The 27664-nt window shown below is 46.9% G+C and overlaps 1 protein-coding gene across 1 annotated transcript in view; it reads left to right on the top strand.

The window, feature by feature from the left end:
- ITGB7 (integrin subunit beta 7) overlaps positions 1-27664 on the top strand; it is a 53658-nt gene that overhangs the window by 7340 nt on the left and 18654 nt on the right. Inside the window, exons 2-6 of the mRNA XM_048490860.1 lie at positions 1896-1983; positions 4872-4945; positions 18551-18752; positions 22440-22610; positions 24497-24738. Of these exons, the coding sequence (XP_048346817.1) occupies positions 1911-1983; positions 4872-4945; positions 18551-18752; positions 22440-22610; positions 24497-24738 (762 nt within the window). The 5' untranslated portion in view covers positions 1896-1910. The remainder of the gene's footprint in view (positions 1-1895; positions 1984-4871; positions 4946-18550; positions 18753-22439; positions 22611-24496; positions 24739-27664) is intronic.

Here is a 27664-nt window from a genome sequence, read left to right as displayed (position 1 = left end):
GAAATTGAACTCCAGGAACACATGGGCTGGAAAGTTTTAGGTTGGCAGGTCTCAACTTTCACTTCCTTTGAGTAGAATCACAATAAGCTTTTTACAGTGTTTTCTCTGAATGGCAGTAGCACAAATTTCGCATAACCGTAACCCACACTTTTTCATTCAAAGGTGTGTTTCAACTCAGATTTCAGCACGCCCTCAGAGCTTTGAAAAATACCATTGCAGTTCCGGGGAAATGACACTTCACTTTGGTCGAGCCACTGGGCACTCCTAACTGTTTTTGCTGAAAGGAACAATTTTGCTGGCTTGTAGAGCCGAGTTTTTTTCTCATAGAATCATAGAGTTTGAAGAGTCTCCAAGGGCCTTCAAGTTCAACCCACTGTAATGCAGGAACAAACAATCAAAGAATTCCTGTCAGAAGGCCATCCAGCCTCTCTTTAAAATCTTCCAAAGGAGAATCCACCACACTCCGAGGTAGTGCATTCCACTGTCGAACAGCCTTTACTGTCAGGAAGTTTTTTCCTGATGTTTAGGTGGAATCTCTTCTCCTTCACCTTGCACTCATCACTCCTGGTCCTAGTCTCTGGAGCAGCAGAAAACAAGCTTGCTCCCTCACCAACATGACATCCCTTCAAATATCCAAACATGGCTATCATGTCACCTCTTAACCTTCTCTTCACCAAACTAAACATACCCAGTTCCCACATCTCTCCTCAAAGGGCATGGATTCCAGACCTTTTACCATTTTAATCTCTTACTTCCCCGGATACTGAGGACCTGAAATTCAACAGGTGGACTAAACCTGTTGATACAGTTCTGAAGAATCCTAGGATCAGCAAGTCTGTGTGAGCCGTGAGCTTGCAGAATCAGCCTTCCCCCGTCTATCTTTATATTACTCCCTCCTCCTTTTGCATTAGTTTTCCTTTCTTTTCAAGGTATTTTTTATTCTTTTAATTTGTTCCTCTTTTCAAGTCATTCGTAAAATAATTTTTTTAATAAGAAAAGAAAAAATACCATTGCACACCAAAGTACTGTGGCACTTTGGTGCTTTCCCAGAGTCTCCCAATTAAATTGCGAACGGATGCATGTCAGGATGTGTTGCTGTGCCAGTCTGTGAACTTGGAGGTGCTACTCAGGAGAACATTAAGAGTTGGAACATTAAAAAGACGGTTACAAAATCAGGGTGGGGAGAGGGGAGAAATCTTCTTCTGTTGTACAGTCTAGGAGTTCTTTTCACAGGTTACTAAAATATTTTGAGCCTCAAGTATCCCGTGTGTGTGTGTGTGTTGTGTTTAAACGTAGCACTGGTGGGCTGCAAAAGAAGAAAATGAGGAGGAGGAGAAGGAGGGAGAGGTAGTAGTAGTAGTGGTGACGGTGGTGGTGGTAGTAGTTGTAGTAGTTCTTTCTCTTCTGTAAGGAGACTCAAAGGGGCTTACAATCTTCTTTCCCTTCCCCCCTCACAACACCCTGTGAGGTGAGTGGGGCTGAGATAGCTCTGAAGAACTGTGACTAGCCCAAGGTCACCCAGCTGGCATGTGTTGGAGTGCACCAGATAAGCCTCCACAGCCCAAGTGGCTGAGCAGGGGAAATCAAACCCGGTTCTCCAGATTAGAATGCACCTGGCTCTTAACCACTATACCAGAGAACCATTTTAAAAACGAAGTTTATATTCTTGTCAGTGTGACCTTGATGGATTGATATTAGCCTTACATGTGAATACGCTTTCAGGTACAGATACAGACCAAAAATATAAGGCCTCCGCCACTGGGAATCATCTGAACATTCTTTTCTTGTTTGTGTCTGTGTGTGTGTGGGGGGGGGGGGGTAATGGCAGATTTTCCTCATATATATGCATATTATTTACTTCCATCAATTGCCCTGTGACCTCTTATGCTTTCCAGGTCAAGCTGTTCAAGATGTGGATTCTGACACTGTGGCTTCTTTTTCTGCTCATATCAAAGGCATGTGGAAAGAAGGCATCAGATACGGGTACGGAGGATAGCCGTTGTGTGTCATGTGTGTATGAGACCCAAATAGTGGATTGGATCCTATCTATGTGCACAGAAACACAACTTGTCTGACTCCCCATTCCCAAGACAGCCCAGAATGCTGCTCCTGAGTTATGGGGGACTCCTGAAGAGCAATATTAGGCGGAAGTTGGAGGCAGCAATTTCTCTCTTCCCCTTCAATACAAACAGATCCTTTTGTTGAGACTGTCATTTATCGAACAAAATGATTGAAATTAGATCGTCATCTGGGAAATCTTGGTTTGCTTTTTGTCAGGGAGAACTGACAGCTGCACGAGCTGCACAGAATTTACTGTGAATGTAGGAATAGTTACGCTACACCCAGTACGTGTTGGGTTATGGACAGTGCTCACAGTTAGATGTAAATTGGGGGAACTCCCCTTAAAAAGTGCTAATTCACTTGGTGCTACAGGGGCAGGGCGGGGAGAAGGAGTTTCCCTCCCACCCCACATTCAAAAGCACTCATTTGCTCATGCTGTGTGAGTGGGGAGAAGAAGCTGGTGTTTTCCATCCCAGGACACTTTTGGGAGGGGAAATGTGCACAGAGGTCTTTCAGGAGTCATTACACATTGTTACTTACACTACCCTGCTTTTCCTCTGCTTCTTTTGGGAAATTTGGAGTTCTGGTTTGCTGTGCTTGTAGGACCTTCTGTATCAAATCTTGCTATATCATTGTTGAACAAGAAGAAGTGAGGGGTCCTGGGAACAGGGGCATATCTAGCCCACAGCTACACCTCACCCCTGCCAGAGTGGTATGGAGCTGAATGCCTGTGAACCAGCTCGCAATGCCCACAGTCTCCACTTGGAGGTTGCAAAAGATCAGCCGAGCTCACCCAGCCCTCATCTCCACATGGCAATTGGGTGTGGGGATGGCCCCCACCCCAATCTCCACATGGATATGGGAGCAGCAAGGGCCTGTTTGAGCCTGGCTGGAGCCAGACTTGGATCCAACTCAGAGCTGTAGCCTGCAGTTTAGAGCTAGATCCAAGCCTGGTCCCAGCCGGGCTCAGGCTGAATTTGGCTGCTTTCCTCCCTCTAGCTTTATATGGAGTTTGGGGGCCCTTGCTGCTCCCATCTCCTCCTGGAGATTGGGGGTGGAGCCATCTCCACACCCATGCTCCACAAGGAGATGGGGGTGAGGAGGGCTGACTGGCCCCATTCACATTTTCCACATGGAGATTGTGAGCGGGGCTTGCCGGGCTCACTGTCCTTCAACTGTGTCCCAGTCCCAAATTCTGTTACAGTTACAGAGGGGTTGAAGCCATAAAAGTGCCCCCAAGCAGTGGTATCTGGGGCTTGAGATCCCCATTCCCCCCTAGATAAGCCAGTGGCTTCTCCTTAGCCATCTGGAAGGCCCCAGATTCCAACTCCTCTTGGAGGAGCAAAGACTACACTTTCCAGCAGTCTTTGCAAAGGCTGCTATTGTAGGGAACACTGCTGCCTTTGCTGAGGTGTTTTCCAATGAGGAGGGGGTGCTGTTGCAAAAGCGGCTGCACAAAGACAACAGGCACCCTGCTGACTCCCCTCCCTTTGTAAACCTGGGATCAAGCATTGCAGATTGGGGGAAGGGGTGGCTATGCAGATAGGGAGAACTCTCCGCATCTTCACAGGCACCCTGCTACCCCCCTGGCAATGAACTAACTTGCCATTTGGGGCGGTAGCAACACCGAGCTGTGGACTCTGAGCCAGAACTCAAAATAGCAAAATATATTTTTAAAATTTTATTTAAAAGGATGGTAAAACATAAACAGTGAACACAATATCAAGGTGCCGTTCAGTTACACAAAGAAAATAGCAAAGGAGTGAAACCTACATACCAGAAAGAAATACTTGCAAGCAAAAGGTACTAGATATTTTCAGTACCTGTGTAAAGTTCCAATAGGATTTCAGGCAGAGTGGAGGAGAAAAGTATTCAACAAAGAAGTAAAAGTAACTGCTAACACAAATTAAATTAATTTATGGTTTAGGCTGGCCACGACAGGGGATCACTGACTGACCAATCAGGGCATACTTACATCAGAATATTCTGGAAGATGTGCAGGCCTACCCCCTCTCCTCTAAAGCAGAACCTTTTCAATTACTTGGCAAACTAACCAGTTCTAGCTGGTTAAAATTAACACAGATGATTTCATGCCTTCTAACAAGCACTGTGACCTTGAAGAGATAGTACACTCATTCTGAATTAATGACATCTGCTTTTCTGAACGATCTTAGCTCACGAGAAATGCAAAAAGGATTTTACTAGGCGTGTAGCAAACAAAATGGATTCTCTCTTGACACCCTCCCCCTTGCAAAGCCAGGATCCAGCTTTCCAAATGGAGGGGAGATGTGCCTACATAGATGAGGAGAACGCTCTCCATTTTCACAGGCACCCTATTCTCTCACCCACCCACCCCTGCTTTGTAAAGCCAGAATCCAGCCTTGAAAGCAATAGTTTTTTAGAGCTTTATTGCATTAGGGCTTTATTGCTTTATATGACACCAGGTCAACATGCTCAGAAGGTGAGAGACAGGTACTTCAAGAAAGAACCTTGTGCAAACTTTCTGTCTGCACTGCAGTCCATCACCTGAGATGCCTGCCTTTTTCATGGCAGGGCTACCTTATTTTCCACTTGTCAACTGGAAGACATAAATCGGAGACGATTGTAGGTGAAATGAGCATAGCAATGGCACAGGAAAGGAAGTGGTTGTGGTGTGGAAAGGATGATGGATGTTCCTTTGCTTAGGTAGGCAGTGAATTAGTCTGAGAAGGACAGAACTGACTTCAAGGGAGGTGGGAAAGGTAGAGATTGCAAACAGGATGCAGGGTACAGCAATACTCAAAATTATACCCATCATGTTTCCTTTGCAGGTTCATGCCAGCCGCATCCCTCCTGCAATGAATGTATCCGTTCCCACCCCAGCTGTGCCTGGTGTAAACAACTGGTAAATGTTTGATTTTAAGAACATCTGGACTGTTTTTTAATGTTCTTTCCCCAACCCTCAGGGCATGGCAGGAAGCATTTTGCTTCGACCTGGCATCCAGAGATTCATTTGTTTTTTCTTTAAGGGGTGGGAAGGTAAATGACAGGGGGTTTAAACTAGGGAGAAATATATTCCTCCAGCAGCATTCTGATTAGGAGAGTCAGTGTGGTGCAGTGGTTAAGAGCAGGTGGATTCTAATCTGGAGAACAGGGTTTGATTCCCCTCTCCTCTACCTGAGTGGCAGAGGTTTATCTGGTGAACCAGATGTGTTTCCACACTCCTACATTCCTGCTAGGTGACCTTGAGCTAGTCACAGTTCTTCAGAACTCTCTCAGCCCCGCCAGCCTCACAAGGGGAGAGGAAGGGAAAGGAGCTTGTAAGCCACCTTGAGTCTCCTTATAAGAGAGAAAGGTGGGGTATAAATCCAAACTCTTCTTCTTCATTCTATATTTAGTATAGGGGCTCTCCCACCCAGTGATCTCTGAGGGTTAGAACGTCACGATTAAATGGAGAATGTACCTCCCCATTTCCCCAGCATCCATTGAAATCATGGCATAAGGGGGTAAAAGGGCTGACATTCATCCTGTTTGTACTTCCACAGTGCAGAAAATTGTGGACCCTGGGAAGAGTGTATCCACAGTACCCAACAGTAAAATAACAGAAACTGTTCTGTTCCCCAAGTAAAACAGTCTAAGGTGCCCTGTACTCGGCCACAACAGAGTGAGAGACTCACAGGCCAAGGTGTAACAGTTCAGAAAAAGATTATTTCTTAGAAGAATTGAGACCCTAATTCCTCTCAGGGTCTGACTAAAATAAAGCACTAGCTTGACTGGAACAACTTGAAGCTTGAGACTTTGATTCTTTCTCGACTTGTTCCAAGAAAGTCCACTTTGTCTGTGCTTTCTCTTGGTTCCTTCAGTGTCCTCTATCTGGACTCTACTTTCTGTTAACACCTTAGACTTAATGCTGCCTTTGCACTTTAGACTATACACCATAGTTGTAAAAGATATTGCAGCCTTCTAACTCCACCGGCACCTTAGACTAACTGAGCTAAACAGGGGTACTACTGGGTAATGAAAGGAAGACTGCCTCTAGGGCAGGGGTAGGGAACCTTTAACACTCAAAGAGCCATTTTGACCCCTTTTCCACAAGAAAAGAAAACACGGAGCCGCAAATAATTTTTGACATTTAAAATAAAGATAACACTATATATATATATATATTGGGTTTTTTTGTCTTTTACTCCACTCATTCTGAGAAGCGCATGGATGCGCCTGCCCTGCTGCCTGTAGGGTGGGCAAGGATGAAGCCGGTGGCTCGGCCTTGCCAGCCACCGGGAAAGCACCTGCCTCACTCCAACGGGGCGAGCGAGAGGGGAAGCCCGTGGCGCGGCCCAGCCGACCGCGGGCAGTTGATGCGTCCGCCCTGCTGCCTGCAGGGCGGGCAAGGATGGGGCTGGCGGCTCGGCTTGTGGAGCCACAGTGCAAGGTCAGAAGAGCCGCAGGTTCCCTACTCCTGCTCTAGGGAGATTTCTTAAAGGGACAGGGTCTAACTACAGTTCCCTCCCTTAGAACACTATACAAAAGGAGCTAAACCCATTGTAACTAAAGAAACAACTGAGACTTAATAAGAAAATAATAAGAGCTTCTCTGACAGAAAATAATAAGAAAATAAGAAACCCTTTAAAATGTCCCTTTCTTTACCCCAAAAAAACCTCCCAAAACACCCCACCCCACTCCCCCAGAGTAGTTTTTAATTAATTTTAAAATATTTTTCCTTGTGGGGAAGAGTGTCCTATAGTACGTATTTCAATGCCAAAGAAACAAACAAAAAGAAAAACTTTTGAGATTTACATGCTGAAAATTAAAAATATATTTTGGCCCTCAAAGAGCCGAATAATTTTAGTTTACTATGATTGTTTATTTCTCACTTATAATGCACAGATGTGATTTTCATGGGATTTCTGAGTCTCAGATTGTAGAATTTAAAGGGGGAGGACAAAAACCAAGTATTTGTGATCTACATAAGAACCATGGAAAAACCGGGTACTATTAAAAATATTATACAATCCCCTATTAGGGCCAAACTAGCCATGTCATTTCCTGGACCCGATTTTCTTTTCCCACAGCAACACAGTAGGTGCGGGAAACGAATTTATAAAGCACCACCTGGGTCTTATTTGGGAGAGGAGCCTCCACCTTCCACCTGTTTTCCTGAGTTGAACTTGTGCGAGTATTTGGCTCATGGAGACTGCAGGTTCATGTGGGGTTGCCAGCCTCCATGTGATGAGTTGTCTTGGAGAAAAAGGAAGGTGGACTCTATGGCATAGTGTCCCACTGAAGTCCCCTCCTGCAGCAGTGGCATAGTAGAAGTCAACAGGTATATTTGCATATGATCCTGTCGGCAGAGTAACGAGCAGAATGTAGCTTTGTGCGCCACTTTATGAGGACAGTTATCTTGCTAAAGACCAGCCTTTTAGTCTCAGAAATCATAAACATAAGATAGTGTAACTGCAGGCTTGGGGTACAGACCCAGAGGCAAATGAGCCAAGCCGACAAAAGAATAAAATTAAAGAAATAATTTTATTCAGGCCAACAAAGGGCAAGTTAGCATCAGAGGAGCCACACCAAAATGGCTGAAGTTTCTTATTTTTATAGGTTACATCAAAATGGTACCATTAGAAAGAATACACCCCAAAGTTAGCATCAGCAATCAATCATCAAAAAGGGTGGAGATCATCCCCTTACCCAAAACATTTTAGACAGGCAGATGCCCTCATTGGAGGGTGTCGTTATTTGACGCTTTTGACGTCCTGTGAACTAAGGCCCAGCATCACCTTATCAGTATTGTTCTCAGTTGCCCTACTTATCTAAACAAAGAGCCTAAACATTTGGCTGTGTTCTAAGTTGTATCAGAAAAAGGACAGACTTATGGAGCCAGTGAGGGCACAAAGACCTCAAAGGCAACATAGTTTAACATCTTCTTGATTCCAAAGGGGTGAGTTAGAACAGAGGGTATTCATCAAGGCTGTTACAGTTCTGGTTAGCAACAGGAAAGAAGGGCAAAGAACAAAAGGCCTACATGCTTTTAATTCAATTGGTTATGATTTAAACACAGAATTATAAAATCCATACAATTAAGGAGAGAGCAATTTTCTATAAGGATTTAAAGAATCCCCAGAATATACTCTGCGCCTACAAGAGCTTTATTTAGACTGAGAGAGAAATAGAATATACACATAAACAAAGTATCTCTTATTGACATTGATACATTCACAGTTCATCATTTGGTTACAATTTCAAGCTTAGTCTCCAATATTAAACATTTCAGTCAGAGGCTTTTGGTTAACAGAACACATAAGAACATGTTTCCTCAGCAAGAGTCAGGGAGCAACTGCTTCCAACTGTCACTTTTAGAACGTTCGTTGAGATATCCCAAAATTCCCTGCTGCTGCATGCAAGCAAGGCTGTAAATTCCAACAAAGAGCAGGTGCACTCTGATTGGAGAACTGGGTTTGATTCCCCACTCTGCCACTTGAGCTGTGGAGGCTTATCTGGGGAATTAGATTAGTCAGTGCACTCCAACACATGCCACATGGGCTAGTCCAGGGGTCTGCAACCTGTGGCTCTCCAGATGTTCATGGACTACAATTCCCATCAGCCCCTGCCAGCATGGCCAATTGACCATGCTGCCAGGGACTTATTGGAATTGTAGTCCATGAACATCTGGAGAGCCGCAGGTTGCAGACCCCAGGGCTAGTCACATTTCTTTGGAGCTCTCTCAGCCCCACCCACCTCACAGGGTGTTTGTAAGCCCCTTTGAGTCTCCTTACAGGAGAGAAAGGGGGGATATAAATCCAACTACTCCTCCCCACACCCCAGGCTTCACTCCCCAAATCTCCAGGCAATCTGAAGCTGGCGAACCTGAATGCTGTAAGCTCCAAAATGGGGCAAATAACAGTGCCACAGACATTTTGTCTCGGGAAAAATGGCTTGGCCGGAGGCAGAAGTGTCATGAGCCAAATCTATCCCCTGTTGTTTTAAAATTTAGTTCCCATACAGCTGCAGGGAACCCAGACTTGATTCAGTAAAATCATCATGTTCTGCTTGGGCCTCAGACTTTCCATTCCCTATTCCATATAGATAATTTTGATTTGAAGAGCAGTCCATTGGAGGAGGATCAAGATTTGTTGCAAAATACACCTTAATATGGTGTTGCTAGCTCTGAGTTGGGAAAGAACTGGCAATTTTGGGGGTGGAGCCTGAAGAGAGAGGGTTGGGGAGGGGCGAACCCTTAGTGGGATATAATGCCATAGAATCCACCTTCCAAAGCTGCCATTTTTTCCAAGTGAACTGATCTCTGTCGCTAGACTTCAATGAGATATAATGCTGCAGTCTACCTTTCAAAGCAGCCATTTTTCCCTAGGTTAATCAATCTCTTGTCACCTTGAGATCAGTTGGTGTAGTCTTGCCCACGAGGCCCCAAGGAAGAGACGACACGCGGAGATTCCATCTGGTGGAGAGAGCCAGTAGCAGGAAGCCCAGGATCCCGTGATCCTGGCAACTCTGCCGTGTGCTAGGCTCTGCCTCCTTTTATTAGGGTTTACAAGAGGGGGGGCAATGAGGGCGGACCAGGAGGCAGGAGAGCGGGAGAGCGGGAGACCATCATGTGATGCATGATCTCATAGGGCTGCTACGTGCAGGAGGAAGCATCAGCGTCTGGATCTAATCCACACCTGGGGGCAGGAGCCCCTTTGTCCCTTTGTCTGGGACATCTGGTGACCGTGAGTCAGGCATCTCATGACCTGTGACTCATGGGGGAACGGGGGGTGGGGGAGCTTGTGCGCCCAGAAGGCCGTAGCCGGCACCGGTATGCCAGGCGCTCTTTCTACGGTTCTGCTGGGTTCGCGGGCTCACCCCTACATTTCCCCGTTTCTTATGTTTTAGGAAGGAAGCCGAATCAGTTGGGGCAATTTAGGGGGATGCTTGCCTCCCCAGGAACTTGCTCAAGCTGGCTGAGCTGTTTGTGCAACATGAGGACCTGGTTGCGACGTAGGGGAAAGTCAAAGGGTCTCTTACACACATTATAAGCAAGGCTGGAAATACATTACATAGAAAAGGCTTCAGCAATAAGGCATACAATCAAACCAATGCAGAATTGAACAAAAGTATAGCATCTTGCAACTCACGCACCTTCATATGAACTAACAACAATAAGCAGTCAATAGCGGCATGATTATCTAAGGTCGCTTGACGAAGCTCTTGCTGCCCGGAGGCCAGAGCATCCAGAGCAGTCGAGGTAGAAATGATGGACTTCGCAAGGGCGCAGGCCAGAACGGCCGACAGTCTTGGCGTTACAGGAAACAAGTCCGGGGACTCCCACAGGGGGAGTCACGAGGGAAACATACTCTGCCTCTGGAAGGGCAGCCGCGTCGCTCCGGCGAGAGGGGTCGAGGGGAAGGGCAGAGCGGTGGCAACGCCTGGGCTCCCAGGGCGGAGCCTGAGGCAGGACGATGGTAAGGCGGCTGAGACAGCAGAGAGTCCCAGCGGAAAGATGAGCCGGGATGTAACAACAACAAATAACATAACTTCTAAAATCAAGGCATGCAATAACTTCAACGATCAGTTGGGTTACAGTACTCGATAATTCCTTTGGAGGTCGGCTCCAAAAGGCATCATACAAATGGAAACAATAAACATAGCTAAACAATGCATAAGCTAGGTGATGAAAGGAAGGGGGGCAGCCCGTGGCTGCATAATTGTCCAATGCTCGGCTCTTACTGTGTGGCCACCAAAGCCTTTAGAGCGATGGTGGTAGAGTCCATGGATTTCTCAAGAACGTAGAGAGAGAGAGCTACTGATAGTCTTTAGCATTGCAAGTTCAGTGACTCTCACGAGCAAGGCTGCGAGAGAAGGCATGTTCTGATAACAATCAGGTGGCTGGAAACAGCGGAGAGTTCCAAAGGTTAACCTATCAGGAATGTTCCTGGCTGCAACTTCAAACTCCAGCCAGGGGGTGGCAGAGAGGGAGAGAGAATGGCGACTGTAGATGAGGAGCAGCGACACACAGCGTCAACCTCTGAGCCATAGCTGGCCCAGGCTGCCATTCCCCCCTGGGGGGGCCCCAGCGAGGGCTGCGATCTTTGTGGGAGAATAGGTGTGCTGGCTCCAGAGAGATCTTTCCCATCTCGGCTCAGGCAGGGCGGCAATCGGGCTTTCTCAATAGGGCTGGCTTTCCTTGTTCCTGGGATTGAGTTGGCCCCATCGAGCTGGAAACCTGTGTGGAAGAGAAAAACAAGCAACGCTTTTCCCCCAGGGGGTTTGTGCGCTGGCTGAGTTAGTTTTTGCTGAGTTATTTCTCATAGATGACAATGGAAAACCTGACCCCTGAGTGGGGCTGAGCCCTGAGTGGGGGGGGGGGCTACTCCCCTTTCTTTGTTTGTTTGGCCAAGATTTCCTTAGGTGCAGTTGGCCCATTCCGATGATCACTTGCAACATTCAAGGCGTTAGAAAACACAAGGCAGAGACAGGAATTGCCGGAAGGCTTGGGGGGAGGGAGAGAGGAGGGGGAGGGGTCACACCCAGGTCGGGTGCTTGTTTGCAAAACAATCCCAATCACCGTCTAGAGCAGGGGTCCCCAAACTTTTTAAACAGGGGGCCAGTTCACTGTCCTTCAGACTGTTGGCGGGCCGGACTAAAAAAAACTATGAACAAATTCCTATGCACAAATGATTGTAAAATGTTTGATTTCACCTTTCAGCCTTTCTGTCATGGTCTATTTTTAGAACAGTGACCAAAGTATGTCAAGTACAGGGTGGGCTCCAAATATTGTTGGGGAGGCTGTGGAATACCTTCCCCTGTAAAAAAAAAAAAAAGCAGAACTTTCCCAATGAAGCATTCCATCTAACCCAGGATCAGGTATCTTCCTGGGTTCTTCCTCCCAACAGCCAGCGAGCGATTCACCAGCCTGGCTGATGCCAATGGGAGTGAGGCGGAACAGAAAGCCTGAGAGCAACACATGGAGTAGCCAAGAGGGAAGGGCAGAGCAGGAGTTGCCACATGTAAGGTTTCCAACTCTGGGTCAGAAAATTCATGGAGATTTGGGGGTGCCATCATGTAATTGCAATCAACAGCCGTTGGGGCCGGTTCCTCCTCTCCCTCGAGCCCCCACTGCACATGAATGGAGCCATCGCCGCCATGCCTGGTGGGCCAGATAAATGCCTTCAGGGGGCCACATTTGGCCCCCGGGCCATAGTTTGGGGACCCCTGGTCTAGAGTGTGGGTTTTTAGTAGAGCAACTTAAACAATTCACAATTATAGTCATATTGTAATATAACAATCCATAGGAAAGATTTAGAAAGAAAAATGTAAAGAAAACACTTCCTGGGCTTGAGGTTCGATCACATGAGCAACTTGAGAGGGATTTGCAAAAAACCTTTATCAAATCCTTGATCTAGAGGTGGAGTACGTCAGCCCATTCGAGAGAAGGAGGAGGTGTGCAGAAGAGAAGGGAGGGGGGAAGGGTCCGAGAGTTAACTCTGCCTTCCCCTCCTGTAAGGAGACTCTAACTCAGTGGTGGCGAACCTTTGGCACTCCAGATGTTATGGGCTACAATTCCCATCAGCCCCTGCCAGCATGGCCAATTGGTCATGCTGGCAGGGGTTGATGGGAATTGTAGTCCATAACATCTGGAGTGCCAAAGGTTTGCCACCACAGCTCTAACTGGTTTGAGCTCGCTTCCGATCTTCACAGCGGAGGCTGTGTGAGACAGATGGGGCTGAGAAACCCCCCTGGCACTGTGACTAGCCAGGTGGCACTCAGCAGAAAATGTGGGAGCACGGAAGTAATTCTGGTTTCACATATAAACCTGCGCTACGCCAATGCGGCAGTGTAGGCTCAGATAGACAAAGGAAAAGGTTCTCAAGGAAAAGCGGCAAGAAGAACTTTGAGGGTTTAAACTAAGATAGAGGTAGCTTGAAGCAGATTCCAATGGCATCCTAGGGAGCACTGTGACCCTTAAAAGCTGATACCATAATGGGTGAAACCTTTCAAGGCATAGGCACACATAATCAAAAGGAGGAAAACTTTAAATTTAAGCACAAGAGTATAGCTTAGAAGCAATGGAAAAATCCCCCTCTCATGAGGGGAAAACTTTAGGGGTCTCTAAAAAGGGGGCAAGACACACAGAACATACATAAGCATAATTCGAGGAGGAGGTTTGCAATTTTGACTCAAGATCCTTCTTCAGGCATCCAGTGAGCTTAATAAGCAAGCTGAAAAAGAAGTGTGGTTAGTCTTTTCTCCTAGCTCGGTAGGAGGTGTATCCAAACTGAATCATTTTTATTGAGCACACAATGGGAGACATATCTAGGAGGAAACAACATGAGCTGGAACATTCAGGCTTCCCTTCTCCCCCTCCCGGGTGGGAGGGGCCGTCGACTCTTTTCGCTGTGGAAAAAGAAGGTTTAGGTGGGGGTCGACGGGGGGATCGTGTAAGCCTTTGTTCTCTATGAGCTTGATTCCGAACTGGCCTTTAGAGGCCCGCACATGTTGGATTACTATGAGAATGGCTACACCTGGGCTTGGGAAGCTTATCCCCTGGACCTTGCAGGGCGGTTCCCTTTTAGGCTGGGATCCTGCTCTTCCTGAGGTACTGACGATTTTTCTGGTACTGGGAGCATTGAGCTTAGGGCTTTGCATATGCTCAGAGACTATGAGATCTGGCTTAAACCTTGCGGCTGGAGGGGGCCAAGGGGGCTTCTTCTCTATGAAGGACTCTAGGCTTAAGGCCATTGTGTGAGTATCTTCCCCCTCCCAGGCCTCCCTGCCCTGTAGATTGGCTATGGGGCATTTTGTGGAGGTCTCAAGGTCGCAGTCCTCTTGGTTAGCGAGATGGACTGGGCATGGTGCCAGAATGTTGGCGTTTTCTTCTGTCGGCATTTCCTCCCGCTGCAAGTCAGTGGCTATGCGCTTTGCCTTGCGGGGTTCGGTGAGAGCGTTGTAACCTACAGGGCGACACTCGACAACTCGCTGGATGACGCTATCTTCCCCCACATAGTCGGTGAAGTGGGCGGGGCACATAGCAAGGAGGTCGGCCTCGTCTTCCGTCAGGGTTTCCTTCCTCCGCAGATCGTGGCTAATACGCTCTGCTAGAGTTTTGAAACTCGCGCCATTATGTGGCATTGACGGAGGTGTGGTGGCTTCAGAAACGGGAGGGGAAAGCAGGGCAGAAGGAGGAGCAAGAGGAGGAGGCGGCCTGGCCGCGTGAGCACGAGCGGGAGAGTTTGAGCAAGGAGAGGAAGCAAGTGAAACGGGAGGAGGACAGGCGTCCTGTTTAGCGGATAGAGAAAATTCCGGGCTTGAAATTGTAGGTGAAAGATCAAAAGGAGGGAGATCCATGGCAAAGACACCATGGACCTGCAGGCTGATGGCGACATAACACTGTCTCCACGTCAGTAGCAGCGACATCGGCGCGCGAGGCTCTCTGTGCAGAGTGTGCCCGATGTTTTCCCAGTCCTTAAGATTGAATGTCCCCCTTTCTGGGTACCATGGACATTGCCTATCAATCTCCTCAACCAATTCGCGCAGCTCCCCTCTCTTTACGGAGACCCTGCCGCGTTTCGCTAGCACTTTCAGCTCGCTAACGTGCTTGTCAAAAGCCGTGCTTTTACAAGCGCCCATGCTTACTGGTGGTTCGTCAGACAAGAGAGTGTCCTAGAACGCGAATCCCTGGATGCGCCAATCCAGCGGATGGTCGGTACCGAGGGGGTGGGTCCCTGGATGCGCCGATCCAGCGGACGATCGGTACCGAGAAGCCCTTTCCCAGGCGACGGTAAGGCACGGCGGAGGTTCGAGGATTCCCGGGTTTCGGCACCAGCTTGTAGTCTTGCCCACGAGGCCCCAAGGAAGAGACGACACGCGGAGATTCCATCTGGTGGAGAGAGCCAGTAGCAGGAAGCGCAGGATCCCGTGATCCTGGCAACTCTGCCGTGTGCTAGGCTCTGCCTCCTTTTATTAGGGTTTACAAGAGGGGGGGCAATGAGGGCGGACCGGGAGGCAGGAGAGCAGGAGAGTGGGAGACCATCATGTGATGCATGATCTCATAGGGCTGCTACGTGCAGGAGGAAGCATCAGCGTCTGGATCTAATCCACACCTGGGGGCAGGAGCCCCTTTGTCCCTTTGTCTGGGACATCTGGTGACCGTGAGTCAGGCATCTCATGACCTGTGACTCATGGGGGAACGGGGGTTGGGGGAGTGAGTGCGCCCAGAAGGCCGTAGCCGGCACCGGCATGCCAGGCGCTCTTTCTACGGTTCTGCTGGGTTCGCGGGCTCACCCCTCAGTTGGAATCTCAGGAGATCTCTATCTACCACCTGGAGGTTGGCAACCCTGCCTTAGAGCCAGCGTGGTGGACTGGTTAAGAGCAGGTGGAATCTAATCTGGAGAACCGGGTTTGATTCTCTACTCCTCCACCTGGGTGGCGGTGGTTTATCTGGTGAACCAGATGTGTTTCCACACTCCTACATTCCTGCTGGATGACCTTGAGGTTGTCACAGTTCTTTGGAACGCTCTCAGCCCCACCTGACTCACAAGGTCACCTGAGCCCTCTGGGGGAGGGTGGTAGATAAATATAATCAACCAATCAATCAATCAATCAATCAATCAGTCAATCAATCAATCAATCAATCAATCAAGGTGTCTGTTGTGGGGAGAGGAAGGGAAAGCCACCTTGAGTCTCCTTATAGGAGAGAAATGGGGAGTTTAAAATCCAAACCCTTCTTCTTAATCAGATTTCATTGTGAATCCATACCAGCGAAAGAAAGGGCCCATGGATGCCTAGAGATACTTGTTTCTGCAGGCAGGAATATTTTTGACAGAGATTGTAACTTGCAGCTTGGCTCGCATGCTCAAACCACCCAATGTTTATGGAAACTGGTTTACATTGCATTTCCTCCCTCCTCCTGGGGCACTATGGCTGACATTGTGTATCCTGCGGTGGGGGGGGGGACATTCTGGAAGGGTGATTGAACTCAGTGGCCATTTGGACTCAATGGCTTCCAGTAGGGATGCCAGCCTCCAGGTGGGCCCTGGGGGATGCCCTGGAATTACAACTTATCTCTGTACTACAGAGGTCAGTTCCCCTGGAGAAAATGGATACATTGGAGTGTGGACTGTATGGCAGTGTGCCCCACTGAGGTCTCTGTCCTCCCTGGGCTCCATCTTTGAATCTCCAGGAGTTTCCCAACCTGGATCTGGCAAACCTACCCCTCTATCTCCATCGGTGGCCAGGAGGACCTGGCAACCCTACTTTTCAGCTCCCAGTTATGTGCTCCTTGTAGCTTTGTGGACACATCCTTTGGTAAAAGCAAAATGTTTCCTGGAAGGCGGCAGTATCTGCAGATGGCAAGCTACCAACATGGCCTCTGATTCACCCCTTGCCCTTTCATTCTGGTTTCTCCCGCAGACTTTCTTTCAAATTATGTAAAAAGGGCACGTACTGAGTCAGCAAGAGTCTGAGCCAGCGGTGGCCCATCTCGAGCATTGTGGAAATGTTGAAGTTGCAGAAGATCATGCTTCCAGGATGCTTTCGTAACTTTGGGGAGTGGAGGTTTCATGAGAGGGAAGTCTTTCAGGAGACTGTCCAACCCTGATTGGGTTAACTGTGGTGGGTAACTAGGATTAAGGAAAACATTGGCAAATTATGAGGCAGCCTGGGCTTCTTGCCAGTTCTTGTCATCTTGCCAGTTCTTGCCACAGCCTTGCACTGCCTTACTGGAGTAAAACTGGGTCACATTTAAACTTATTTACTAGTTAGTACAGTTGTCATTCCACATGGGGTTTGCTTCATTTGATCCTCACTGCAACCCAGTGAAGTAAAATCGGCAGAGAGAGAATGACTAGCCAGTGGGTCACTCGGTGAGTTTCATGGCAAGCAGGAATTAGAGCAGTGCTCTAACCACTGCACCACACATACACATACAAGATGGGTGTTTCAGTCACAAATGTACCTGTAACCAGCTGCCTGACAAGGAAAAAACTAAACAAGTGAGGCTTATGTCATCCCTAAGGGCAGCTGTACCTGTTGAATGCATAACTTCCTACGAAGAACAGTAAGTTTTTCTGCCCTAGCAACTCAAAGCAAGCATTTCTTGCTTGCCCAAAGATCAGGAGGTTCTAATAATATCCCTCAGTTGGCACCTTTGTAGCCCTGTGGTAACTTCAAAAATGGCTGGCCTGTGAGAGTTGTCATGGAACTCATCCCCCCACCCCACATGTTCTTCAAAGAAACCCCTGCAATAATTCTCTGAATCACATGGTGGCTTCCCCTTGCCACCTCGCCTCCCATCCCTGTGTGCCAGAGAGCTGAACTTTTGCTCCCAGAAAACCCCCATTTGTGAGGGTTTTTTAAAAAAATACTCTCCGAAACGCAGCATCTCACAAGAGTAACCATGGCCATAGCCGGAAATCCTCCTAAGTGGCATCTGAGCCTGTATGAGTCACTGAGCTGCTTGCCACATCCTGCCCAGATGCTCAGGTTGAGGCTGGGGTTTATATTCAGGAGCCTGTGTGTAACTATTTATTTATTTATTTATTTGTTTATTTATTAGATTTTTATACCGCCCTATCCCCGAGGGGCTCTTTATCACTTTCATTACTGTAAATTCCCCCTGATAAATTAATTGGGTGTATGTGTGTGGGAATTAAAAACAAGTTGTGAAAATAATCCCACTTACTGAGTCCACAAAGCCTTTAACAGACACATGTATTGGACAGTGCCCTTTTGTGTGTGTGTGTGTGTGTGTGTGTGTGTGTGTGTGTGTGTGAGTGAGTGAGTGAGTGAGTGAGTGAGTGAGTGAGTGAGTGAGTGAGTGAGTGTGTGAAGGGAGCTGTTCACCACTACCTTTGTGAGGATCAAAGAATGGTTTGTAGGGTGTGAGAATGTGGTTGCCTCCAGTCTGCAGCCATGGAACTGTGGTAAAAAACCCACCACGGTTTTGTATAATATGCAGTTAGGCCCTTAGAGCCTTTCTACATATTATGTCGGGGTCCTCATTGTGGCAACTTTGGGTGTCATGGCACCCGCTGTCACCTTTTGTGGCACCCACTAAGTATTTTTAAAAGTGAGAGGGTCCGGGGGGGAGGGGCTTTTGCCAGGCTGGCCTTTTCATTGGCTGTTGGAGATCTGACAGTGCAGATTTTTTAAAAAAAGTTGGTTCTGCAGCTGCTGCTACCCCAGCACCAGGATCTTTACGTGACACCACATAAGCCATGGTTGGTGTGCAAGAAAATATTTTATAACAACGTGTTAATTTTAGAAGTCATCGTATTAAACAGAACTTCTTCCTGAGAAGTAAGAACATAAGAACATAAGAACAAGCCAGCTGGATCAGACCAGAGTCCATCTAGTCCAGCTCTCTGCTACTCGCAGTGGCCCACCAGGTGCCTTTGGGAGCTCACATGCAGGAGGTGAAAGCAAGGGCCTTCTGCTGCTGCTGCTCCCGAGCACCTGGAGTGCTAAGGCATTTGCTTTGCAGAGCTTCAACTGGTTCCCTTCTGTTCTTCCCCAGGATTTTGTGCAAGCAGATGAGTCAGATGTGGCTCGCTGTGCCTCTCGGCTGGAGCTGGAGCGTCGTGGTTGCCTCCCCAGTGAAGTTGTGGACCCGCGTGGCAAGAGGCATATCCTGGAGGACAGGCCCCTCAGCGAAAGCCCCCGGCACGAGAGCATCACTCAGCTGGCGCCCCAAAAAATTGCTCTACAGCTACGGCTTGGTGGGTCCTTCAAAGGAAAAGAACAGTTTGGAAGGCACCTGTTTAATGTGGTAGATCCAGGTAGAAGAACATCCCCAGTCCTTTCTCCTGGGACAACCTTTTAAGAACATAAGAACATAAGAACAAGCCAGCTGGATCAGACCAGAGTCCATCTAGTCCAGCTCTCTGCTACTCGCAGTGGCGCACCAGGTGCCATTGGGAGCTCACATGCAGGATGTGACTTGTGGCCTTCTGCGGCTGTTGCTCCTGAGGCACCTGGTCTGTTAAGGCATTTGCAATCTCAGATCAAAGAGGATCAAGATTGGTAGCCATAAATCGACTTCTCCTCCATAAATCTGTCCAAGCCCCTTTTAAAGCTATCCAGGTTAGTGGCCATCACCTCATCCTGTGGCAGCATATTCCAAACACCAACCACACGTTGCATGAAGAAGTGTTTCCTTTTATTAGTCCTCCTAATTCTTCCCCCCAGCTTTTCAATGGCTTGCCCTGGTTCCTAGTATTGTGAGAAAGAGAAAAATTTCTCTCTGTCAACATTTTTTCTCATTCATATCAGAGTAACAAAAGAAGAAGAAGAAGAAGAAGAAGAAGAAGAGTTGGATTTATATTCCCCCCCTCTCTCTGTAAGGAGACTCAAAGGGGCTTACAATCTCCTTTCCCTTCCCCCCTCACAACAAACACCCTGTGAGGTGGGTGGGGCTGAGAGACCTCAGAAGAATTTAATGTCTAACTTAAAGGTCACCCAACTGGCATGTGTTGGAGTGCACAAGCTAATCTGATTCACCAGATAAGCCTCCACAGCTCAAGTGGCAGAGTGGGAAATCAAACCAGGTTCTCCAGATTAGAGTGGACCAGCTCTTAACCACTATGCCACTGCTGCTCCTTATCTTGGGTGAATATCTGATTTTAACAAAAGAGACATCAGTTTGGAATTGGTTGTCCTAACCCACTTTCTCTGCCACACCAGAGGTCTTAATTACATTTATAGAGGAGAAGTCAATCTATGGCTACCAATCTTGATCTTCCTTGATCTCAGATTGCAAATGCCTTAGCAGACCAGGTGCTCAGGAGCTAACAACAACAGAAACCATGCTACATCCTACATGTAACTCCCAAAAACTAGTGAGCCACTAATAATGCTTTTCGCAAATCTGAACTAGATGATGAACTCTGAGTCTAATCAACAGAGCTAATTCTTATGTTCTTACGTTTTATGAATCAGCGACCTTCAGTCATTGTTTCCTGCTGACGTTATTCACTTTTGTAGGATGGAGTTGAATCAGGACGGGACAATTATATGTTGAAGAAGAAGGGGGCAGAGGAAAATAGAAAGGAAATAGGGTTGTCAGACTGCTGTTGGGGGTGGGGGATTCCCCACTTTGGGCGCCCTCTTCCCAGCTTGCTGGTGGAGGCCTTACAAGGCACAAAATGAGGCCTAGACCTAAACGTCATTGGCTCATTGACATCACTTCCGGGGGTGACATCAGTTGAGGCCCAGATATCATTCGGTGCCTGGTAAGATCCACTCCCTTCCCCCACCAGTTTCCAAGGAGTACCTGGCAACCCTACCTGAGAAAGAAGCAGCACTTTCTAAGGCTGAGGAAACTCATGTGATTGGTGCCTACACAAGAGAAACTTTCGAGGGCTTCAAGAGCATTTAAAGCTTCTATCAGAAATCTTGAACATGACATATTTTCTACCATTTTGTACCACTATTAAACTACTAAGTTAAATATTAAAAAAAGTTTAGTGTGTGTTCTTGCTTGAAGACCTTGTCCCATTTTTTAAAATCAATCTGCCCTTATAGCAATCGCATTAAGTATGTACTTTTATTTAGGAAATATCTAAATAATAATAGAACATTTTGACTCAAATCAGTTATTTCAATTAGACTTTTTCTCTTGGTGATTTCAATCATGATTAAAATTGCTAATCATTTAGATGCAAATCAATACGACCAGGTGTTGACTGTTGCCCATATGCTGGTGATCCTTGGTGCTGTTAGATCTCCATTTGATTACTTTGCCTTTTATGTGGTAGATTTATTCATATACCAAACTCTGGCGTAGTTTCAAGGAAAAGCACCATGGATTACCCCTCTTGCAATATCTTCTAACCCTTCTGATGATTACTGTGTTCAGTCTCCTGTGTAAGTGTTTAGTAGTAGTAATAAGTTTATTGTCTTAGCCAGAGGCCTTCACAAGTGTTTAGATGAAAACTGTACTACTTTAGCTGTTACTAAATGCATCTCAGTACTCTAAACATCTGAATTATGCCATTTTCTTAGCCTTAGAATAACCAAGAAGTAAACCTGATGACTGGCTTGGATTTTACTCTATGCTAGTTTTTAAAATTGTATATTTCTCTTTCCTTTTGAAACTGTGTATGTCAGGTTTCTTCTTCTTCTGTATGTAACCTAAGCTTTGTTATTGACAAGATATCTAGTAGTCAACTTAGGCCCATCTGTGGAGACTAAAGTCTGTAGATAGGGGACGAGTACAGGCTCAGGATATTTTTCTACAAACTTGTGGGACTCCCCAGGTTTGTAAGAGAATCTGAAATCTATGAAAAATGCGGGGGGGAGGGTGTTTTATCCCCTCCTCCAAAAGGGAAGTATTGTCTGCTCATACGTAGATAACCCCCCTCTGTTGGACTGTTGCTTATTAGAAGATGTCTTACAGGGGAGTAATGGAAAGAGGGTGGACAGGGAGAGCAGTGGGGGACAGGTGGATGGGAGGGTAGGGTGCTGGACAGGGGGACAAGCTAGTATCTGGAGTGTTGGGGAGGTGAGCAGAAGGAAGACCCCTTTTGTGCTGGGTAAGCATGGAGCCACTGCCACTGCTGCTGGAGGTTTGTCAGGAAGGGGGAACTGCTATACCAAGCAGGCAGCCACACTTCAGCTGGATGAGCTGGGAGGGGCAGTGGAGAAGTAGGATAAGCAGTGAAAAAGACTATAGGAAGTGGTGGCACGAGGAGGAAAGAGGAGAGGAAGCTGGCTGGAGGGGAGTGTCAGAAGCCAGAGGACAAAGAAGGGACTAGTGAGCTAATTTCCCTGTTAGTTTCTCATGGATCCCTATTTGTACTGGCTAGCAAGTGTGCTGTATAAAAAGTAAAGGCAGTCCTGTGTGCAAGCACTGGGGTCGTTACTAACCCATGGGGTGATGTCACAACATTTACTAGGCCAGTGGTGGCGAACCTATGGCACTCCAGATGTTCATGGACTACAATTCCCATCAGCCCCTGACAGCATGGCCAATTGGCAGGGACTGATGGGAATTGTAGTCCATGAACATCTGGAGTGCCATAGGTTCGCCACCACGGTACTAGGCAGACTATGTTTATGGGATGGTTTGCCACTGCCTTCCCCAGTCCTCTACGTTTTACCCCCAACAAGCTGTGTACTAATTCTATGACCTCAGAAGGATGGAAGGCTGAGTCAACCTTTAGCTGGCTACCTGTCGGGATTGAACTCAGGTTGTGAGCACAGGTTTGGCTGCAGGACGGCAGCTTACCTCTCTGCACCAAAGGGCTTCTTGTATGATATAGACCAGGGGTAGGGAACCTGCGGCTCTCCAGATGTTCAGGAACTACAATTCCCATCAGCCTCTATCAGACAGAAAGATGAACAACAGTTAATTAGCAGCTGTCTCCAAGTTGGTTACATGCCCCCTTCCTATTCTGTACCCACAGGGGAGGAGCAGAATTTCACTGTGCGTTTCAGACGGGCTGAAGGCTACCCTGTGGACCTGTACTATCTCATGGACCTGTCCCATTCCATGAAGGATGACCTGGAGAACATCAAAAGGCTGGGGAATGATCTGTTGGCTGCCCTACGTAATATCACCCCCTCTGGGAAAATTGGTATGGAAAAATTTGTGTAGCCAGGACATTGTGGTGGATGGGGGAGCCCAAAGAATTCTTGTCTGGAGGGAGGAACATCGTAAGTCAGTATGAAACTTCAAAAGCCTGTTACCGTATATACTTGTGTATAAGTCGACTCGCATATAAGTTGAGGCACCTAATTTTATCACAGAAAACTGGGAAAACTTATTGACTTGCGTATAAGTCAAGGGTGGGAAATGCAGCAGCTACTGGTAAATTTCAAAAATAAAAATAGATACGAATAAAATTACATTAATTGAGGCATCAGTAGGTTAAATGTTTTTGAATATTTATTTCAAAGAAAAACAGTAAACTAGCTCTGTAAGCCCTGATTCTCCCTTTAAATCCACTCAGAAGGGGGAGGGTGATTTAAAGGGAGAATCTGGGGAAAATTTGAGGGTGCCTGTCAGGGGAGGAATGTTTATGTTAGCAGTACCAACATTTCAGAGTATCTTTAGGACCCTCAAAAGGGTAGCCCCATCTACTATTAGCTTCCATTGGAAACAATGGGGGATTGGAGCACCCACTTTGGGGGTCCATAACTTTGGATCCCCTGAACCAAACATCACCAAACCTGGCTGGTATCAGCAAGAGATTCTCCTGATGATACCACCCAGGTTTAGTAAATTTTGGTTCAAGAGGTCCAAAGTTATAGACCCTCAAAATGTAGTCCCATCTACTATTAGCTCCCATTGGAAACAATGGACCCCCTAAACCAAAATTCACTAAACCTGGCTGGTATCATCAGGAGTGTCACCTGATGATACCCTGAAATTTTGGTGCCGCTAGCCTAAAATCTGTGCCCCCTGGTGGCTGACAAAGTAAAAACCCTAAAATATTTTTTTAAATACACTTCACTCACGTATAAGTCGAGGGGGGCTTTTTCAGCACAAAAAATGTGCTGAAAAATTCGACTTATATGTGAATATATACGGTATAAGTATTCTAATAACTTTAGGACAAAAGTTTATTTAGTAATGAAATTCAATACTATTTAAGCAATAGACACCAAGTGCCTGTCAGTCCTCTCAGTGCTTGTGTTCTCTTTGGCCAGATGACTAAAAGTGGTTAACTACCTACTATGGTTAACTACCTACTATGGTTAACTACCTACTATGGTTAACTACCTACCTACTGAGCAGTTGGATTTCCACCTGCATGGCTTGGTTCTCAACTAGTGTAACCATAGGCACAAGGATGTCTGCTCACAAAGTGTAATTTTCTCCTCCTGTAGAAGCCCAAATTGATGCTCAAAATCCTGTTTCTCCCCATTCCCGCCTCCCTGCCTGGCCATGTTATTCAGGAACAAAATTTGGGGGGCATTTTAAGCTCCTGTGGAATGGTGGGAGTGGGGAAATGGTGCTGCCAAATGTGGAAGTCCTTGCACCCATGAAAATGCTACTCTGGAAGCAACTTTAAATTTGCAACTGTTTGGGAGGAGAGTATTTCAAGGTCCCAACTGCTTTTATATGGGCGTGTCCTTCCTAGGTGTTGAAGTCGTGCAAACGCATTGTATGCCACCCTTTCCTCTTCCTTGTGGTTGTTCATCTCACTGTTCTTCCCCACCCAGAAGTTGTAGCTAATGCTGCTTCCCTCCTCCTCCTGTAGGCATCTTAAAGGGAACACAGGATGCCATGCATGCCCAATAGAGCACCTGGATTTCTCATGGGATAAGTGGTGGAAGCCAGTGGCAGCAGCCTAAGGTTGCCCTTGCTTGCTGTACCCCAAAGTGGGGCAGCAGGCCCTGTGGTCCTCTTCATAAGTCAGAGGAACTGGCGTGCTGTGGCGTTTTAGCAAGGGGAGGGGGGAAAGCTGAGATAGAAGCTTTCAAACAGAATTTAAATAGCAGGATTTCTGCCCTACAGGCTTTGGCTGCTTTGTGGACAAGACACTGCTGCCCTATGTGAGCACATCACCAGCCAAGTGGCACCACCCCTGCCCAATCCCCAACGAGCCCTGTCAGTCGCCATTCAGCTATCGACACGTGCTGGCGCTCACTGACAATGCCAGCGAGTTTGAGAGCAGAGTCAGCCAGCAGCTTGTCTCAGGGAACCTGGACCCAGCTGAGGGGGGCTTCGACGCTATCATGCAGGTGGCAGCTTGCAAGGTGAGAAAGCGGTGAGGCTATGTGTGTATTTGGAAGGGGATGCCCAGAGGTGACGGGATCAGAGAGCAAGCATTGCATGCACAGGAATGTGTGTGTGGATAGGCTTATTAATACAAGCGTGTATAAACACTGGCCTGCATCATTCTCCTCTCTTTCTTCATAGATCTGAGGCATCACATGATAAAGTGTGAATCGCATAGCAATACACAGGGCCAGTCCACCTGTTAGGTTAATAGGACATTTATCCTGAGTCCAGCCTTAAGGTCAAAGGACATAAAACTACCATCAGCAGCCCACTTCCATAAGCGTTCCAGACTGAGGCCGTGATGTGAAGTTGCCAGATGTGTATCATGTAGTTCCCTCTCACCAGCTTTACTGGAGGTTTCAGCCTATAGTGTGGTTAGGGGTTGAGTCCACTCTAACCTGGAGGAGACTGGGTTTGATCTCCAAATGCTCTACCACTTGAGCCTGTGGAGGCTTCATCTGGTGAACTCAGATTAAGCTTGTGCACTCCAACAATGTCACCAAAGCTGGGTGACCTTGGGCTAGTCACAGTTCTTTGGAGCTCTCTCAGCTCCACCCACCTCACCAGGGTGTTTGTTTGTTGTGGGGGGGAGGAAGGGCAAAGGAGGATTATGAAAGCCTCTTTGAGTCTCCTTATAGGAGAGAAAGGAGGGGGATATAAATCTAAACTTTTCTTCTTCACTTGAACCTGCTAAACAAAATCGTTTTCCTTCCATGTATCCTGCCACTTCAGACTGTATGTTGGAGAGAATCCATGCTTTGAATGCTCCCCTGTAGTAAAAACAGTCCTTAACCAAAGCTAGCATGTCAAGGTGAGAACGTTCAGTTTAGCTAAATAAAGTTGTTGTTGGGTCTGAGCAGTGAAACATGCAACACCCCTCTTGCCGTGTGCTGCTTGGAATGTTCCAGACTAAGAAAATCTTTATTCCTTGATTCTGCTGAATGAATGAACTATTGGTCTCTGCCCTTTCAGACAACAGGCTCAAATCAATTGTGAAGTCACGGTGGGTAAACAGATCAAAGTCAAAACAGCAGGAAGGAATATTGTAAGAGCTACTCAGTAAATGCCACAGTATGCAAATCATATATCATTTGCTGTATAATTTACAAAGATCACCGAAGTGATTCTCTAGTACAGTGATGGCGAACCTTTTCGAGACCGAAGAGGTGCCCAAATCTGTACATACCAAGAAATCCACTCTGCAGAAGTAAATTTAATATTGCCCAGCAATTCTAACCCACCTGATTACTGAGTAAGGTTTGGCAGTTTGAAAAAATGGGTGGCAGCTCCAAGTGTGTGTTAGCCACTGGGAGTCAACTTGAGTGGTAGTGGGTCATGGCTTTGCTTTGAAGCAACCACATGCAAGCTCTTTCCCAGCCGGGTGAATCCAGCGACTCCTAGGAGGGTTTACTCCAGAAGCAAAGGCCTCATTACTTGCCAGCAACCGGAAAGCTTTACTCCCAGGTAAAAGTTGATCACACTTTAGTTCCCTTTGCATGTATGAAAATCCAGTGGGAGTTTAACGAAACCTTGAGCAGGGTTCTTCCTGGCACTGCTTCCCAAAACTAAGGTCCTGAGGTTTAATGCTGGCAAATGAGGTGGTGGCCAGCGGCCCAAGGCCAGCCTATATGTATTATTATGTGGGGAGGAGCACTCTGTTTTGCGCTATGTGCCCACAGAAGGGAGCTCTGAGTGCCACCTCTGGCACACGTGCCATAAAGGTTCGCCACCACTGCTCTAGTACATGTCGAAATAATATTGCACTCATGTAGTAAATGCAATCAGTAAGCCGCTAAGAAATCCCCTTAAGAAGTTGTGCTGTGTGATTGGTAGCCTTCTGTGGTTATTAATGACAAGTGTATCTTGAAGCCACATATGAAGGGGGAATCTTACCTTTTATTCTTTTAGCCCTGGAATAAGCATACAGCAAGAGCTCTACATAAATCGCACTGGGAGGGAAGGCATGCATTGGAAAATGTGACTTTGCCAGTCTCGAAGATTGTTTCTGCTTTGTTTTGAATGATACCAACTGCTTTGACAAATGCCAAATAACTGGGAGATCAGCTATATTATTGATTGCCAACAGACCAGGAGAGCAGTTTTTTCCTAGATGCCAACCAACTGTGCAAATTTGTGCCTATTTCCCTACATGCAAAGAAAGGATACCACTTTTCCAGTTGAATCAAGTTGAGAGAACAGGGTCATTTTTATGAACTCAGTGATTGTGGAAATGGGATCCTGGAGTTGCCGATCATTATGTATTTATTTATATGATTGTTTATGGAATTATTGTTCCTGGATATTCATGTGGTTGTTTTGTATATAATGATTTGCACATTTAGCACTTTATGACGCTGATTTGCATTAGCACTTTTATTAAAACACCCCAGAATATTGAGTCGGGTTAAATTAAGCAGCCAGGGTATGGTGATTTCTTTCTAGATTTGAGGGAGCGAGAAAGAAGAAGCAAAAGAAGAGTTGGATTTATATCCCCACTTTCTCTCCTGTGATTCAAAGGGGCTTACAAACGCCTTTCCCTTCCTCCCTCACAACAAACACCCTGTGAAGTGGGTGGGGCTGAGAGAGCTTCAAAAAACTGTGACTTGCCCAGATCACCCAGCTGGCATTTGTTGGAGTGCACAAGCTAATCTAATTCACCAGATAAGCCTCCACAGCTCAAGTGGCAGAGCGGGGAATCAAACCTGGTTCTCCAGATTAGAGTGCACCTGTTCTTAACCACTACACCATGCTGGCACAAAGTCGCCCAGAGAGCTTTCATGCCAGAGTAGGGATTCAAATCTGAATCGCCCAGATGATCCAACACTCTGTCCAATAGACAGTATTAGGCAGTAACAGTAGCAGGTAACAAGCAAGTAATTTGCTGTATCTAGTGACTACCGT

The sequence above is a fragment of the Sphaerodactylus townsendi genome, linkage group LG03 (genome assembly GCF_021028975.2).
Source record: "Sphaerodactylus townsendi isolate TG3544 linkage group LG03, MPM_Stown_v2.3, whole genome shotgun sequence".
In the NCBI taxonomy this organism is placed as follows: Eukaryota; Metazoa; Chordata; class Lepidosauria; order Squamata; family Sphaerodactylidae; genus Sphaerodactylus; species Sphaerodactylus townsendi.
This window is presented reverse-complemented; position numbering and strand designations above follow the sequence as displayed.